Source organism: Ursus arctos, unplaced genomic scaffold (assembly GCF_023065955.2).
Source record: "Ursus arctos isolate Adak ecotype North America unplaced genomic scaffold, UrsArc2.0 scaffold_22, whole genome shotgun sequence".
NCBI lineage: Eukaryota > Metazoa > Chordata > Mammalia > Carnivora > Ursidae > Ursus > Ursus arctos.
In genome coordinates this window covers 55,159,771-55,175,862 of record NW_026622897.1, presented here as the reverse complement: position 1 = coordinate 55,175,862, position 16,092 = coordinate 55,159,771, and the positions used below count along the sequence as shown (strand labels likewise).

At 55.4% G+C, this 16,092-nt stretch overlaps 1 protein-coding gene across 1 annotated transcript in view; it reads right to left on the bottom strand.

Annotated features, from left to right (window-relative positions):
- The window catches only part of PDE2A (phosphodiesterase 2A), a 92,714-nt gene extending 81,947 nt beyond the window's left edge, over positions 1-10,767 (bottom strand). Inside the window, exon 1 of the mRNA XM_026518030.4 lies at positions 10,614-10,767. Within this exon, the coding sequence (XP_026373815.2) occupies positions 10,614-10,684 (71 nt within the window). The 5' untranslated portion in view covers positions 10,685-10,767. The remainder of the gene's footprint in view (positions 1-10,613) is intronic.
- Positions 10,768-16,092: the final 5,325 nt, after the last annotated feature.

Genomic DNA, 16,092 nt, shown 5'->3' with positions numbered 1-16,092 from the left:
TTTTTAGATTTATTCTGTCTCTGTTTCTCAGTGTGTATTGATGTCTGTGTTACGTGTGTGTTCGCTGTGAGTCTCTCCGTGTCTTTGTACTATGGTCTGCTTCTCTGTGTGTGGGCTTCTGTGTCTGCTGAGTTTTTCTCTTGTTGATCCCTGTTTGTCTCTCCATGCCTGGAGATGTGTGTTTGTGGCCAGGACACTTGGTCCCTTGGCTTAGGCAGCTAGACCCAGGAGAAGTCTAGGGCAGGAGGGTGCTAGAGTTGGAATCCAGTTGCACACAATAGCACCTAATGATTGTCAAGCACTTAGTGGGGTGGAAGACTGCACCAGAAATGCCAATTAACACTGATAATGAGTCAGTGACCTGAGGCCCAGCGGAGGCTGAAAGTGGGTCCCCACTGGCACACAGGCACACGGATGAGCTGGCTGGGCCAAAGCCCATAACTGCCCCCCAGCACCAGGAGGGAGCCATTTCACTGACTCATCTCTCAAGGAGGCCAGGGCCCAGGCTCTGGAGAGCAAGAAGGATTGAGATCAAACTCCAGGATGAAGGTCTTAAAAGGGAGGACTTTTATTAGACTTGGCAGTGGACAAGTCATAAGTGTTATCAAGAGATGAGGCAGCAGTGACAGAGCTTTGCTCTTGGGGGCTCTGGTCTGAGGGGGTGGCTTACGGGTGCCAGGGACGGGTACGCTAGAGTGTGGAAGCCACGGGCAGGATAGGCTGGGAGGGGTGCTCCTGGAGGACAGTCTAGAGCTGCCACCCATCCCTGCGTTGGTGGGTGGACACTGGAGAACTAGGGGTCAGCCGGGGGGTGGGGATTGTCACTCCTCCTCTGACCTGTCTACGCAGCTCACTTGTCGTCAGCCACCTCCAATGCGGCCGTCTTGCCTCCTACCTGGGTCTCCACACCAGCCTCCTCAATGGCCCCTCTAATTCATCCTTCACTTGGGGATTTCAAAACCCAAAGCTACCCATGCCCCTGCTTCCACCGTCCCTTGCTTCCCTGGGTGACCTGGGCTTCTGCTACTGGGCCCCCCCCAGCCCAGCAGCCCTGGCCCTGCCACCGTGACCGTGATGTCCTGCTGTTCTTCACACTTCTGCTTGTGCTGGCTTTTTGCCTAGAATCACCTTCTTCTCCTCCCTCACCTGGGAAACTCCCATTCATTTTTCAGGGCTAAGACCCAGCATCACCTCCTCAGGGAAGTCTCCTGATCAGCGGTCCCAGCGTGGGCTTCCTTCTCCGCACTCACCCCATAAAGCTCTTTGCCTTCCTCTAACAAAGGGGAGGGCGAGGACTGTGCAGTCCATCTCCATGGCCAGGGTGATAAGCACAGGGCAGCGGATATGGAGGCATCATTGAGGAGGGGTGGGATCAATGAGCAGATGGCTGAGTGGGGGCGCAGGGTGCACCACATCCTGAGAATGACATTTCAGCAGCCCCAGGGCTACTCAGGTGGGGAGCAGGGCAGTCATGGCAGAAGTAGCTCCAGCCTAATCGCAGACCACGAGGTGCCTGTGGGTGCGTACAGAGAGCCCTGGTGGTACCTGGATCCCACCAAGCCTCAGACAGCATGACAAAATGCATGCGCAGGATGGCTTCTGGCTCCAGCTCTGAGACCAACCAGCTGTGTGACCTTGGGCAAGCTGGCACCCTCTCTGGGCTTTGTGTTCCCATGATCCGTGTGTCCATCCAGACCTCCATTTTTTGTCTCCTTTGACAGCCTCTGTGGGGCAACCCTTTACTTGTAGCTCTGCTCTCAGATCTACAGCACTGTCCTCGCCCCTTGGGCCTCATGGATGCTAGACCATAGTACCTCGACACGCCCTGTTTTTTCCCTTCATCCTGCCCCATCTCCACAATGGTTGCTTCATCACACTGCCTTCAATTAAACCACATAAGTGTGTCATCTGTTTCCCCTCTACAAAACAGTGCGAGCTCCTTGAAGGACTATTGAGGTGATTAAACAAGGTAATTTGGAAAATATAAAGGGCACTCTGTAATCGTTAGTTCTCTCCATCTAGCCCCCAGACTGCACCCTACTTGGCATTTTAAGATAACTGAATTCTCTGCCATGGGAAGGATGCGGTGCCAGGCTGCCTGATTCTCTCCTCTTCTACCCAGTCCCTGCCCAGCCCACAGCACCAGGAAGCCTCTGCCCCCATCCCACCCAGAGCCCAGTTCTGAGCCTCCCATGGGCCTTCAACCTTAAAGCCCCCCCACAACTCAGCCCAAGGGAAGCTAGCTACCTGTCTGTCTGCCTGTCTGCTCCCTCCCTGCCAGGGCTGCCAGCAAAGCCATTACCTCCTACCCATCACAGCCCCAGCCCCACCAGTGTCTGAATCCAGCCCTCTGCCTCCAATCCCCAAACTCCAGAAAGACAGTCTCTCCAGTATCCTAGGGAAGGGGATCTTTCTGCTTCCAGCCTCCCCCTGCTCAGGCCACTGGGAAAAGCACTGGGGGGCTCAAACTCTTCCCCCTGCCGAGTGGGCTGAGGCCTGTCCTTCTCTAGCCCCTTCATGACAGCTATAGCTTAAAAGGACTTCAGAAAGTTTGCAACCAACTTCTTTGCTAGGACAGGAGTCTCATCTGCAGTCTCCCTAACCAGGCTGCCCAGCCCCCCTGTTCTCACCTCCCTGCACCATGGACAAGAAGCTCATCCCTTCCTCTTAGGGCAGCCCTTTCCCAATGGGACTGCCCTGCCCCCCTCTCATCGAGCCAAGCTAGGTTTCCAGGACTCCCCCACTACCACAGCTCTGTTTCAGTACTAAGAGCCCAAGGAAGGATTACAGGGAAAGCCTTGAATGTTAGAACATTTAAAACATTTAAAAATTTAAAAAAGCATCTGATGCAAAGATGAGGCCCCTCCCCCTGGTCCCACTCCACTGCTGGACTGCTCTCCGCAGAACCGCCATGCTCCAGGAATGACAGACTTCACAAGTTCCCGGGAGGAGTCTCACAGCAGGCAGATGCTCTGGTACAAACTTCAAAGGCAGCATCTGAGGCCTCGGAGGAGTGGAAAGGCCCAGGTGCAGGAGGTGGCCTCATGCCACAGAACTGGATCTCTGCTTTGAGCTCCCCATCTGCTCCAGAGGCTGGACGGAGAGGGGCCTTCTAGGCCAGACACACCCCTCTCTGGGCTCCAAGTCTTGCCATCTCACCCTGGATTCTTCTATGTGACATCGAGTCCATCATTACCCCTCTCTGGGCTTCAGGATTTGTATCTATAGAAAAGGACTGGGCTGGGAGTCCCTGAAACTCTCCTAGTGGGGTTCAGGGATGGTTATGTCCAGCATTTCCATATGATAGCCCTGGACTTGAGCCTGAATACAAAGACACCATGTTCCTCTAGGGCCCTCACTGACAGGGAGGGGGACTCAGAGTCTCCTGAGGGAAGCCCAGCCCCTCCAGCCCAAGTCCACACGCATCTTGTCCCTACCTTCAGGCAGATGGGACTCAGGAGAGAAAGCGTTGAGTATCCAGACCTTGGGCATGGCTTTGCTGGGTCAGCAGGGCAGGGACACGTGCCTTCACACACATTCACTCATCCCTGCCTTTACACTGCAACACGGACACCGCATGCATGGAGATCCACACCCACATGCAGTTTTATTAGAACATATACGCATAACACTGAACACAGAGGTGCACACACTCGCGTACACATAACCATTTACCGATAACCAGGCATAAAAATGGGCACTCACGTATTCACACATATGAATACGTCCACACTTTTACACCAACACTGACCCACACTCTTACACTCTCAGACCCATAAACACACGTGCACAACTGGAAGGTCACATTCAGGTTCACACACACACACAGAAACACAAATAAGCCAACCAATCTTAGCCCTCATCTCAGGATCAAGCAAATCACAATCCAACGGAAACCCAGACTCCAACTGCAATTGTAATTCTAGATCCATTTCCAAATCTAAACTTGTCCCAGAATTGGGAGGAGGTAAAATTTCTTGTCCTCTGGCTTAACCCCTTCCATGTGTCTGTGCCTGCCATGTGGGGTCTGGTCTCTCCTCAGCCAGCCTTCCTCCCTATGCCATGTCAGTTGTGCCCTCTCACCCTGGGCCCAGTGGGAGCGGAAAGCAATGGGTACCCTTCCTCCACCCTTCAGCTCTGCTCCTGATCCACCTCTTCCTCCCTCTGGCCCTTCAAACATGAGGAGGACCCAGGCTGCAACGGACTGTGCACAACAGCAACCCCTGCTGGAGACAGGTTGCATTACAGCACAGCTCTATGGTACACAGTCCTCACTCCCCAGGCTGGGGTGGAGGGAAGCAGGGTAGAGTGGGGAGGGAAAAAGAGGAAGAGGAAGAGGAGGAAGAAACTGGGAAGAAGTGTGGAGGATGAAGAGGAGCAAAGTGCTGGGAGCACCATGGATGATTTTCAGAAGCCTCAGGCTGTGTTGTTTCTCTAATCCTAGCCATTCAGCTCAGACTGCAAGATCAATCTTCCCTAAGTCCAGCTCTAATCAGGCCCTGCCCCTGCTCCAAATTCTTGGCAAGAGCCTGGTGAACCATGGTAAGAAGTCCAAATTCTCAGCCTGAAATTGGTTGTCTGGGGTCCGCCTAGTCAGCTTCTTAGCCTCATATCCCTGGGGCTCAGCCTTTGCCTCCTGTCCCTTGAGTCAGGTCTTTGTTCCTCTGTTCCTCTGCTGAGATGTCTAATTGTCTGTATCTTGCCTGTCCTTCAATGCCTGGCCTTTGCCATCTGGAACAATAATCCATGGAAAGAGCAGGAACTTTGGGGGTGGCCAGGCTTGTGCTCCAAGCCTGGCTCCATAAGTTACTGGCTGAATACCTCTGGGCAAGTTATTTCCCCTCTCGGATCCTCTGTTTCTTCATCCAGAAAACAGCAGTCTCTGGGGTTTGTGGTGAGGATTAAATGAGATCATAGATGTGAAAACAGTGCTCTGGAAGCTGTAAACTTCTGTGTGAATGTGTGAAGAGTCCTAATTATGGCTTAATCCCTTTATCCCTACCCCCACCTGCACTGCCCAACACACAGCAGGCTGAGGGGTCCTGGGGAGGGATTGACGCTGCTCCACTTTTGGGCCCTGCATCCCCCATCCCCCTCCAGGGCCTGTCCCCAGCCCGCCTCAGCAGCAGGTGTGCATTTGGACCCAAGGAGGCTGGACTAAGGATACTTACTGCAAATTCATGCCAGACTACGACTCCCAGAATGACTCACAGACTGCTATGGGTGTGGCCACTGGCTTAACCCCTTCCTCATCGAGCCCTTTCCTCCACTGTATCCTCTGGGGGTCAGTCCCTGACCAGCCAGGGCAGCCTAGGGAGGTGGTCACATGTCTCTGAGGCCCTCGGCCCTCCCACAGAGCATCCACACTTCTCACCATTCCCACCACCATGGCTCCATTTCAGACCTCCTTGTGTCTCCCACACGATGACAGCTTCTGGGCTCTTAGCTCTGGTCTCTCCCCCTCTCCAGGCCCCCACTGAATCTTTCTAAAAGTGTAGGTGAGTGTGGGTGGTTTATAATGGCAACAGCTAACCTTTATGAGCACCTGCTGCATACCCACCACTAAGTTCTCCACTTTCAGATTCTCCACAGTTATCCTGCCAGCAAAGTATTAATACTGCCAGTCCACTATTCACACGGGGTTCAGAGAAATTAGGTAGCTTGCCCAAGACCACAGAGCAACAGAGTAATGGTGCCGATATTTGAACCTCCCCCACCTGTCCACCACCTTTTCCATTCTATTCTCAAAGCCTCCTCTGGCTCTGAACCCAGGTAGCCATCTAAAGAGTGAGAACCCAGAAACCTCAGGGTCCATGTATTTCAGCAACTACACTGTTGGGACGTTCTCCCAGATGTCTGACTTAAATCCCTTCTGCTGCACCAAGCCCCAGCTGCCTCCTGTTTTTCAGGGAGGGCAGTAAGAAGGGTGACTTCAGGGAATTCAAGAAGTGGGTCACGTCACTGGGGACCTGGCCTTTCCCAGGGAGCAGGCAGCTGAACAATGGGAGATAAATGTGTTGAAAACATCCGTTACTAAATATATCGACTTCCTGAGAGGATGGGGGTGCTGACAGGGAGCCTGTGGCCCCTAACCTACAGGCCACAATCTTGTGGCTCAGACAAGCTGGGGCATTCAGAGCAGCAGACAAGGCTGCTCTGGCTGTCCCGGGGGCTGGGGCAGAGAGGGTGGGAGGCAAGCAGGGAAGGGGGTGATGTCTCATCCTCCCAGACAAAGCTGCCAAGCCTGTGCTGGCTTATTTGCATATTACTTTGCATTCATTTGCATGCCACTTTCTGGAAGGGGCTCACATTCAACTGCTGCCTCTCCCCCATTTTCAGGGTCTCTGTTCACTGAACATTTCATTCTCAAGCAAGGAGGAGTCCCTCAGCAGGTCACTGGGACAGACCAAGAAGTCGCAAATTCACAACAATGCCTACATGTCAAAGTTGCTGGGGGTACCCTGGCTATAGAAAGTGCTTCCTATAGTCTAACCTCCATTCCCTTACTTCTCTCCTCCTCCGTCTCCGCCCAGGCCTTCCCTTACCCTTGCATCTCATGCTTAGGCCACTCTGAACTCCTCCAGTGCTCACATAAGCAAAACCGTGGTTGCTCTCCCCTCAAGACCTCTGCACACAGCATTTGCTCTTCCTGGAGCTGTCAGTTCTGCCTGAAGAAGTGATTCTTCCTTCTAAGGCCAGCCCCAACCGCCCCTTGTCTGAAAGACCTTCCCCAGACACTGGCAGAGGTGGGGGGACCACGCGCCTTCTCCATGTGGCCATTGCTCTGTCCAGCTCCCCGCAGAGCTGCCGTGTTTTGTTGGGCAGCATTCCAGGAAATCCCGCTAAATGAATGAATGAATCCCCATCTCCCTCTCCTGTCTCTCTCAGCCCCTGCCTCCCCCTCTTCCGGGATGGCTTCACCCACCTGCAGGAGGGACAGGGCTGTAGAGGGCCTCAGTCTCCAACTCCCCCTCATGCCCACAGCCCACTCACAAAGCCAGGAGATTCCACACTGCTCTGTGCTAGTAGGAAGTTCTTCCTGTTGTCTATCCTCACTCGTTTTTTAAGCTGTGCCTGCTTCTTCATCATTATTTTAGAGAAGGGTCAGGGACCGCCCCATCTCAGTTTTACCATCTGTAGTGGGATAAAGGCTGCTTATCTCTCTCCCTACTCTCTGTCCAGGGCGTGTTCATACCACTCCTGAGCCATTATGCCCCAGCCTGGCCCTCCTTGGGAGGAAGGATAGTGACCCCGGATGGAGAAGGGACGGAAGGCCAAGCAGCCAGGCCCTGTAGAGAGATATAACCACTGCAAGGGAAGGGCTGGGACAGCGGGTATGTAAGCAGGGTTGGATACATCTGTGGGCAAGTTCCAGAGAGGAGTAAAGCAACTGCTAGAACATGGCTCTACATGTCCTCTCCTGCTGGGAGGTTTCACTGAGCATGGTGCCCAGGCCTGTGCTGGGAAGCAAGAGAAGGCTCCTGCCTTAGAGGAGCTCCTTGTCCGGCTGGGTAAGGACCTCACACCCAGGGAGCATCACGGGGGAAGACGGAGTCTGGGCCACAATCTTGATGCTGTACTACTGGGGAGACTGCAGGGTGGGTCACGGGGTCAGAGGGAGGGGGAACCAAGGAGAGCTTTCTAGGGGAGGCTTCCTATTTAAAAGCTTTTCCTCAGCCACTTAGTCCTACGAAAAGAAGTCAAGCCCCTTAGCCTGACATTTGGAACTCTCTGGAGAATCTGGCCCCTCCTGCGCTCTCTTCCTCCTCCACTCCCTTCTCACTCCTGCCAACCCCAATTCTTTCTGTCCCTTGGTCACATAGCACTCTCTCACAGCTCAAGTGTCTCCTCTGAAGCCCTGGCCAGGGAGGCGCTCCCCCAGTTCCTGGGGCTCCCTCTGCACAGCACTGTTCACACCACGAGGCTGTAGGTTTCCACTCCTGCCTCCCTCATCAGACCTGGAGTCCCTGAGATCAGGGTCTGGGTCTGTGTTCATTCTGGGTCCCCAGTGACCAGCCTAGTGGGCACCAAGTAGGCATTGGACAGCTGCTGTTGAGTGACTAAATGAATGGATAAGCACAAAAATGCCAGAATGGGAGCATGCTGAGTAGGAAGGTGTATAGGCCCGAGCAGCAGGAGCCTGGGGCGCGTAGGCCTGACTTGACAGCAGCCCGGCTCAGGGTGAGACACCCAGGCCATTAAGACTGAAGGCGGGTACTGCTGGGAGCTCTGCCTCCCCTATTTGGCTAGATCCCAGCCAAGCCATCAGCAGTCCCTGGGGACAGGAGGCTAGAGTGGGAAGCAGCAAGAGTGGCAGGAGCGGCTTGGTGGGCAGGGGCAACTGGGGGGTGCAGGGAGCATAAAGCCTGTTAACCCTCACTGAGCCGACCCAGCTCAGGCAACCAACAGGTCCCCTGCAGGGCCTGAGGAAGGAGACCGAGGGCTCGCTTCTGACAAAGAGCTTCAGCCCTGGCCTTGCAGCCAGAGAAGGTTGACCAAGCCACAGCCTCAGTTTCCCTGTCTGGCAAGAGGCAACTCCATGATTTCCAACCCTCGGCACCCTGGCTAGAAACCCTGTGGGGATCTCTCCTGCTCCTTGTTGGCCTGAGCTTTCCAAGGACTTTACCATCTAACACCCTGACACTCTGAGGTCCTGCCACCTGAGGTCCGCACCTCCCACCTGAGTCCAAGCCCAAGCCACCTGGACATTCCCCATCCCAGTTTCCTTCTCAGGCCCTCCAACTTCTCCCTTCGGAAAGGCCCTGGTCATCTGCCCCTTGGTCCACCGGCCCCAGACCACCTTGAGGCCCACTCTGCCTGGCCTCCACCCTGGTCTCCCTGCCCCATCTCTCTCTTCCAGTTCAACTGTGACAGTGCCACTGAGGCAGCTTTCTAAAACCCAAACCTGATTCTGTCCCTCCACCACAGGGAACCTTCTCAGACTCCCCAGGGCCCTGAGGATAAAGCCCAAGAGGTCTGGAGTTCCAAGTCCTACAGGATGAGGCTGCTGCCTCCCCCTTAAGCCTCCTCACTGCTCCAGGCACATGCCCCATCCCCACCCGGGGCCTTTGCTTATGGTGCTCCCGCTCCACCCCCACCTGTTAGCTTGATCCTGATCTTTATGCTTAATTATTCTCAAGCTATTTTATGTCTGGGAAGCTCAGGAAGCCCCAGAGGGCAGAGCCATTATTGCCTATTTCTTTTCTGCATCTCCCCCCAGGGTGCAGAATGAATTGTCCTGGGCTCACAGAGGTGGGCGCACATTCAGCCACCCCCGCCCTGCCTCAGTGGGCCACAGTGTCCCAGCTGTGTCTTCAACCATCAGGGGAAGGAAACAGCCACCCACGCACAGTTGGATGAACACACACACACACACACACACACACACACACCAGCCACACAAGCACCAATATACACTCACACACACCAGCATCATGATCACACCCACACCCGAACACTCATGCTAACAGCTGTCCACGTCTACACACACACACAGCGCAACACTGATATGCACACACGAACACATACACACACAAACCTGAATGTATATGGACTCCGACAGTGTACTCAGGATGGAGTCACTCTATTTTGCAGATGCAGCACACACATTAACATGCGTGCCAACATACAAACACAAACTAACACACACGCCTACCCCTACACACAGCCACCTGCGCTCACACGTGTACGGATGAACTGTCACGGTCACACAGCGCTGCTCACACATCCTGACAGGCTGCTGCCCATCCAACCGCCAAGGTCTCCACAGGCCCCTCCACACCCCACGTGTCCCCTTGCACCTCACACATGTACACACACGCACACCTTCACGTGCAGGCACAGACCTGTACTTCCGCGCACTTGGAGACACACATATCACTTGTCACCCACCTCGGCAGCCCTCACATGGTGGAGGGTCACCTCCACAGAACCCCCCCCACTCACCTGCACAAGTACCCCCCACCCCGCATGTGGACACACATGAGGCTGCTACACAGGGGCTTCATTCCACCAGCCCCATGGCTCTCTCTGGGACAGGTGTTTTGGGGGTAAAGTTGCCTAAACTGGTGGCCATGAATCCCAATCCCATGAAAGGCAGTTGCCCCAGACCCTCTTCTGTTCCAGAGCCACTCTTACTCATTCATATTCATGTTTGTTTTCTCCCTTCCTCGTTCTCTCTTTCACACACACACACACACACACATGCACACACACACACACACATACACACACGTGGTCCCAGACATCTCATCTTTCTCCAGGGTTCTGAATCAGTTTATCTCAGCCCCCCCAGAGCTCCTTGGAACTCCCTGCAGACCTCTCCCACCCCCAGCCCCTGGAAGGATAATTTAGGTTCATTACCAACCCCTCCCCCAGCTCCTTCTATGGGACCCCAGCCCCATCACCCCCTAGGTTGATGCCGGACACCCCCAGCCCTGTGCAGAGGCCCCCCAGGCTATAGTCCAGCAACCGGGCACCCAGGAGCAGGATCGATCCTCCCACGTGGCTCAGCTCCACGCCAAGCCCAGCTCCTCACAGGCACTCCCAGAACCCTCGTCCATGGTACGTCTTGCAGCCACTGCCCCAAACCCTAGCCCCTCGATAGTACTCACGGCTCTGCCGGTCGCGCTGCCGGGTACTGCTGGCTCCTGCAGAGGATGGAGTGGCCGCATGCCTGCCCCATCGCTCCTCATCGTCTGCCTCCCCAGCCAGACTACGGTGGCACCTCGCCCTGTCCACCCTGCCCGGGGTTCCAGGCAGGGTGCCTGGCCCAGTAGGCACGGGGACCGAGAGCGGTAGCCTGTCCTCAACTCAGCCTGGACTCAATATCCTGAGACAGTGTTGCCGCTGCCCCAGTCGCTCCCACCTCTCCTGCTGCCACTGCCTCTGCCGCTAGGCTGGCTCCGGGGAGGAGGTTGGAGCAGGTCTGATAATGCAGAAGGGGGAGGGAGGAGGGAGGAGGAACAGAGAGGCCCAGACAGAGAGGGAGAGAGGGAGGGAGGGGTAGAGAGAGACTCTGGCTGGGAGAGGAAAAGAAAGACTCACGCACAGAGGAACAGAGACAGAGAGACACAGACAGGAAGGAGAGAAATACATGAAGGAGAGAAGAGAGGGATCAGAGCCTGAGAGAGATCAAGATGGAAATATAAAGAGATCGGAGAGGCATAGGGAAAACACATACAGAGGAACAAAGACAAAAGAAAAGAAAAGAAAAGAAAAGAAAAGAAAAGAAAAGAAAAGAAAAGAAAAGAAAAAGAAAGTAGTGATGGAAAGAGAGAGAGAGAGAGAACAATAAAGAGAGAAGCAGATAGAGGAGCCCAGAGAGGTATGAGAATGAAGGATTTGCACTGCGCAGGGACTAGAACAGGAGCTGGTGATGAAGGGTGGATGGATGGGACCCATCCCCTGTGCTACCCCATTATAAGGCCCTCAGGGTCAGGGGACACTTCTGAGTCCTCCGCAAGTATGGGAGGGCCAGGCCTCCAGACAGAACCAGCTCCTCCGGGCTCCCTTACTGAGTTTGTACCATGCCCTGGGATACATTCCCAAGCATGGAGGTGGGCACGCAGGGGGCTCTGGGTGCTTTTGCTAACAGCCTTTGGACTCAGAGCCTTGTCACAGAGTCCACCTGTTGGTGGCTCTGCTTAGTCGGGACACTGTGGGACCTGATGCTGAAGCATGCACTTTTTTTGGTTTGTTTGTTTTATTTTTAAGTAATCTCTACACCCAACATGGGGCTCAAACTCACAACCCTGAGATCAAGAGTCACATGCTCTACTGATTGAGCCAGTCATGTGTCCAGAAGCATGAACTTCTACTAGGAGTTGTGGGCACCCAGGCCACAGCCTGCCCACGTGGTTTTCACTGTCCACGGGCTATGGGCATGGGAGAAGGCCTGCTGGGCCTCTGCCCTGATGCCAGAGAGGACTCCTCAGGAGGAAGCCTTAACCCAATGGAATGGGGTCATTTTAGCAATGGGACAAGTGGGGAGTTGTCTCAGTAGAGAGCCTGTTGACCTAAAAGAAAAAACTCCACACTTTGAGGCAGGAAATGGGGGTTCAAATGCTGTCTCCTCCACTAACTTATTCATTCATTCACAAACACCTACCATTGGCCAACTTCATTAGATGTGACTCAGACTGTTCCTTGCCTTAGAGAAGCACCCAATCAAGGTGTGTCTGTGTGTGTGTGGGGGGGTTACGACTCGTAGTGTGACGGAAGCACAGAGTCCGTAGTACCCAAAGAGGGCCCCTGGCTCAGTCTGGGATTGGTGAGCATTTCTGTAAGAGAGGGTACAAGCTGGGTCTCTAAAAGACCCCAGGAGAAGGGGTTACTCATCAATAACCCTGCCCCGCACACCAGGATCCAGGCTGCAAAGCCCATGAGACCGAGTGGAAACCTAGCCCCTGTTAATGGGCACGGGGGTGCACAGTGATGGTGGGATGGACGGGAATGACCCAGCTTGTGCACAAGGCCTGTCCAGGCTGACAGAAAGCAGTTTTCTCAGGCTTAGGAAGTGTCAGGAAAGAAAATGTGAGGGAGATCTGCTTCCCGCTGTGGTCCCAGAAGGTAGAATTTCAGACGTCTGAAAGCTCTGGTTGAGCGGCTTTCTCAGCTTGACCCGTACCTGGGACCTTGCCGCTCCATGCCTGCCAGCTGGGAAGGCATTTTTCAGGCCCAGAAAGCCCAGGCCCTGGCCGGTGTCCAGACTTGGCCTCTCACAGTTCCCCTCCACGCCCCATGGAGCCCAGCAGTAAGAAGCTGAGTCAGAGGTGTTCACAGGAGGGCATCTCCCCGCCCCCAGCCCCAGGCACAGGGGAAGCAGGTGCCCTGAGGCCTCACCTAGCCCTCAGCTTCCTCTCTGCCCTCCCACCCTGGGAATGATGGTGGAGGCCTCATCTTCAGAAATCTCCTGGGAATATACTCAAGTAAGTCAGGTAGGAGGGAAGGTCTCCTCCCATCCCACTGCCACAGCTGCCCCAGAAGTAAGGAGTCTGTAGAAAGGAGGTGCAAGATCCAGGACTACTGGGTCCTGGGGTATTCCAGGACACAGCCAGGCAGGTGGAAGTTCAGATCCCAGCTCTGCCATGTGCCCTGGGCAAGTTATTTAACCTCTCCGAACTTCTATTTAGTTCGCTCATCTGAAAGGAGAGGTCACAATTTACAAGCTCAAAGAGTTGTAAGGCTTTGGAAATGTCTGTAAAGTTCCCAGTAATGAGCCGTCTTCCTCCATTCCCGTCCCCTGAAGAGGTTGAATTGATGGGGCTGAGGGAGTAATGGCCTCAAATGTTGGGGTGGGGGCTCCTGTTGGGCAGTGCCGGGATGAGGGGATGCTTCTGAAAGGGGAGAGGGCCGGAGGGTCCCTGGCCTGCTCTTGCCTCCTGTCCGCTCTTGCATCCTGCGAGGTGGGCACGGCAGGAACCCAAGGCCCGGCGCGATCACCGCGAAGCCCCGCCCCGCCCCGCCCCGCTGCAGGCCCCGGCCGCTCTCCCGGGTGCTGATCACGGCGTGCCGCGCTCACAGGCCCTGGCCCGCCCAGCGGCAGCCGGTCGGCGGACACTGGTTATTGCTAGTTGGGGGAGCTGGCGGGAGGTGAGAGGAAGCTGGGAGGCGGGTGGCCGCCCAAAGCGCCGGGAGGATGCAGCCTCTGGGATCCAGCCTCCGCCCTGCGCCCACTGCCTCGCGAGGACTGCAGGCTCCAGCTACCTCCTCACTGCCAAAGACGTCGGCTTCTTCTCAGCGCCCTCTCCCGCCTCCTTCCTGCTCGGCTGTTTCCCTCCCACCTTCCAGACGGCCCCTCCTCTGTCTCTCTCCCTGGCTCATCCTATCTTTGCCCCCTCAACATGGGTGCTCCTCGCAGGAGCACCAGGCCCTGTCTCTCTTCTTTCTCCACCCCACCCTCAGGGAGTTTGGAGCCTTCCTCCAACGCACCAACACGGAGTGCCCCCTGAGGCCCAGTCTTCTCCCCCGGGCTTCAAACCTCCAGTACAGGTTGCCTCCTGGACATCTGTGGGAACATCCCAGAGGCTCCTCACACTCAAATATTCAACATCCAACATATCTTTTGTCTCTATCAAAGGCATCAGCAAACTTCTAATGGCGTCTGGAAACTTCAAAGTCGCTTTGCCTCTTCCTTCTCCTGCACTTCCTGTGTCAAATCTGTCGCTGTCAGTTCTCCCTCTGTAACCCTCACATCTATCCACTGCCTCCATCCCTCCAGGCCCAGCTTCCTTCCCCCTCCTCTGGTCTTTCTCCAGCCCCCTACCTCAACTCAACCCCTCTATTCCACTCCACCCTGCACAGACTATCTAGCTGGTCATGTAACTCTTCCTCAAAACCCTTGCATGACTCCCCAGTGCCTTCAGGATAAAGGCCGAGCTCCTCAGCCTGGTATTGGAAGTCTCCGATGTTCAGCCCGGACTGACCTCTCCACCTTCTGCTCCACACGGAGCAGGGTCTAGTCCCTAAGCAAGTGGCAGTCCTTTCTTCCTCCTTGACTTGGTACCATCTGGCTCCCAGGCTGACTTCCCACTCCTCTTGCTTTTCTCTGCCCATCCCAAATCCTGGCCTATCCTTCTTGGATCAGTTCAGCACACGCCCTGCCCTCACCCACAGGAGACAGGGTAGGCAGGAGGGACCATTGGGTTCTGGGCTGAGCAACCCTTGGCTGCCTCCCTCTTCCCTGTCATCTGTCCCACCGCTCCACCCCCTGCTCAGGGCCACCTCATTTCTTCTACTGGATCACACTCCCCTCAAGGACAGGCCAAAGTCCTATTCATCTCAGCCCCAGCCTCAAGCCTTCAGGCAGCCTCACCAGGTAAGAGTGAGAAATGCTGGGGAGAGTAGTAAGGAAACACAGGTGACTGTGGAAGTGCGAGTGTGCTTGAGAGCTCAGCGCAGGGTCACATCAGAGCAGGCCCTCAAGAAAAGGCTGCAGGTGGATGGCGTGGGGGGCCCTCACTGCCCCGCTCTGTGGGAACCACCGCCCACCCCTGACCAAGGGCAGACTGAGGCCATGGAGTATCCCTCAGCCTTCTCGGGGGAAGGCTGGTAATTGGCGGAACATGGATTTCACGGAGGCTCTGCCTGAAAACCCCTGGGTGCCTCCCTCTGGCTGGGAGCCAGGATGGGCCTGCATCTGAGTCTTGGCAACTAAAACCCAGGGGTGGAGGGAGTGGGACGCTCAGAGCTACCTCACAGCGCTTCTCTGCCTCCCACTTAGCCAGGAAGATGCCACCTGGGATTCTAAGGACAATAGCTGAAGGAGCACCAAGTCCTCACCAAGGGCCTGGCATAGTTCCCTGCGTTCCCACACTAAGCACAGACCCCATCACACCATGTGTGACAAGGCCCCTGTTGACAAAGGAACAAAAGCCACCCCAGGCTCCAGACTAGCTCTAAGGTGGTGTGGCTTCTTCAACACCTCAGGAAGGTGGCTTTGGGGACACAGAGCTGAGGGTTGAGGCACTGTGTGGGCCTGCTTCAGGTCCAGGATCAGTCAGAGCTGCCCTATGAAAGAAGGGGTGACCTGACACAGGGGTAGGAAACTCCCCATCCCTGCTGGCAGGGGAATGAAGTGGTGGAGCCAATGGTCAGTTCAGGAAGGGGAGAGGCAGCCAAAATTCAGCCCCTCAGCCCAGAACCCAGTGACCTTTTCTGTCTCCACTGCCCTGTGGATTTGCTTGGGGGGCAGGAGGTATTGAACTGGCCCATGGAGGATGGACAGATTTGGGATGCACAAAGAAAAGGAAGAGAGGGAAGTCAGCCTGGGATGGGGCTAGACCAGACGCTTGGAAGTGCTTCTGCCTAAGGTCGAAGTCCTCTCCAGGAGTATGGACCAGACAGCACAAGCTGCCAGAGCCAGTGCAACCCAGCCCCTTATGGGGCACAGAGGGGGGAACAGGCCCGGGTCACACAGTGAATACAAGGCAGGGCTCTAGACCTAGGACCAGGGACTCCTGGCCACTGCCTCACTCCACTCCCTCCTCCTCTTTGTAATTCTCCACCGCTCCCTCCTCCTCCTCACCTCTTCCACCGGGGCACAGGACTAGGAAAGAAAGCGTGGATACAGCTCGTGACCCTGGGGAGGCA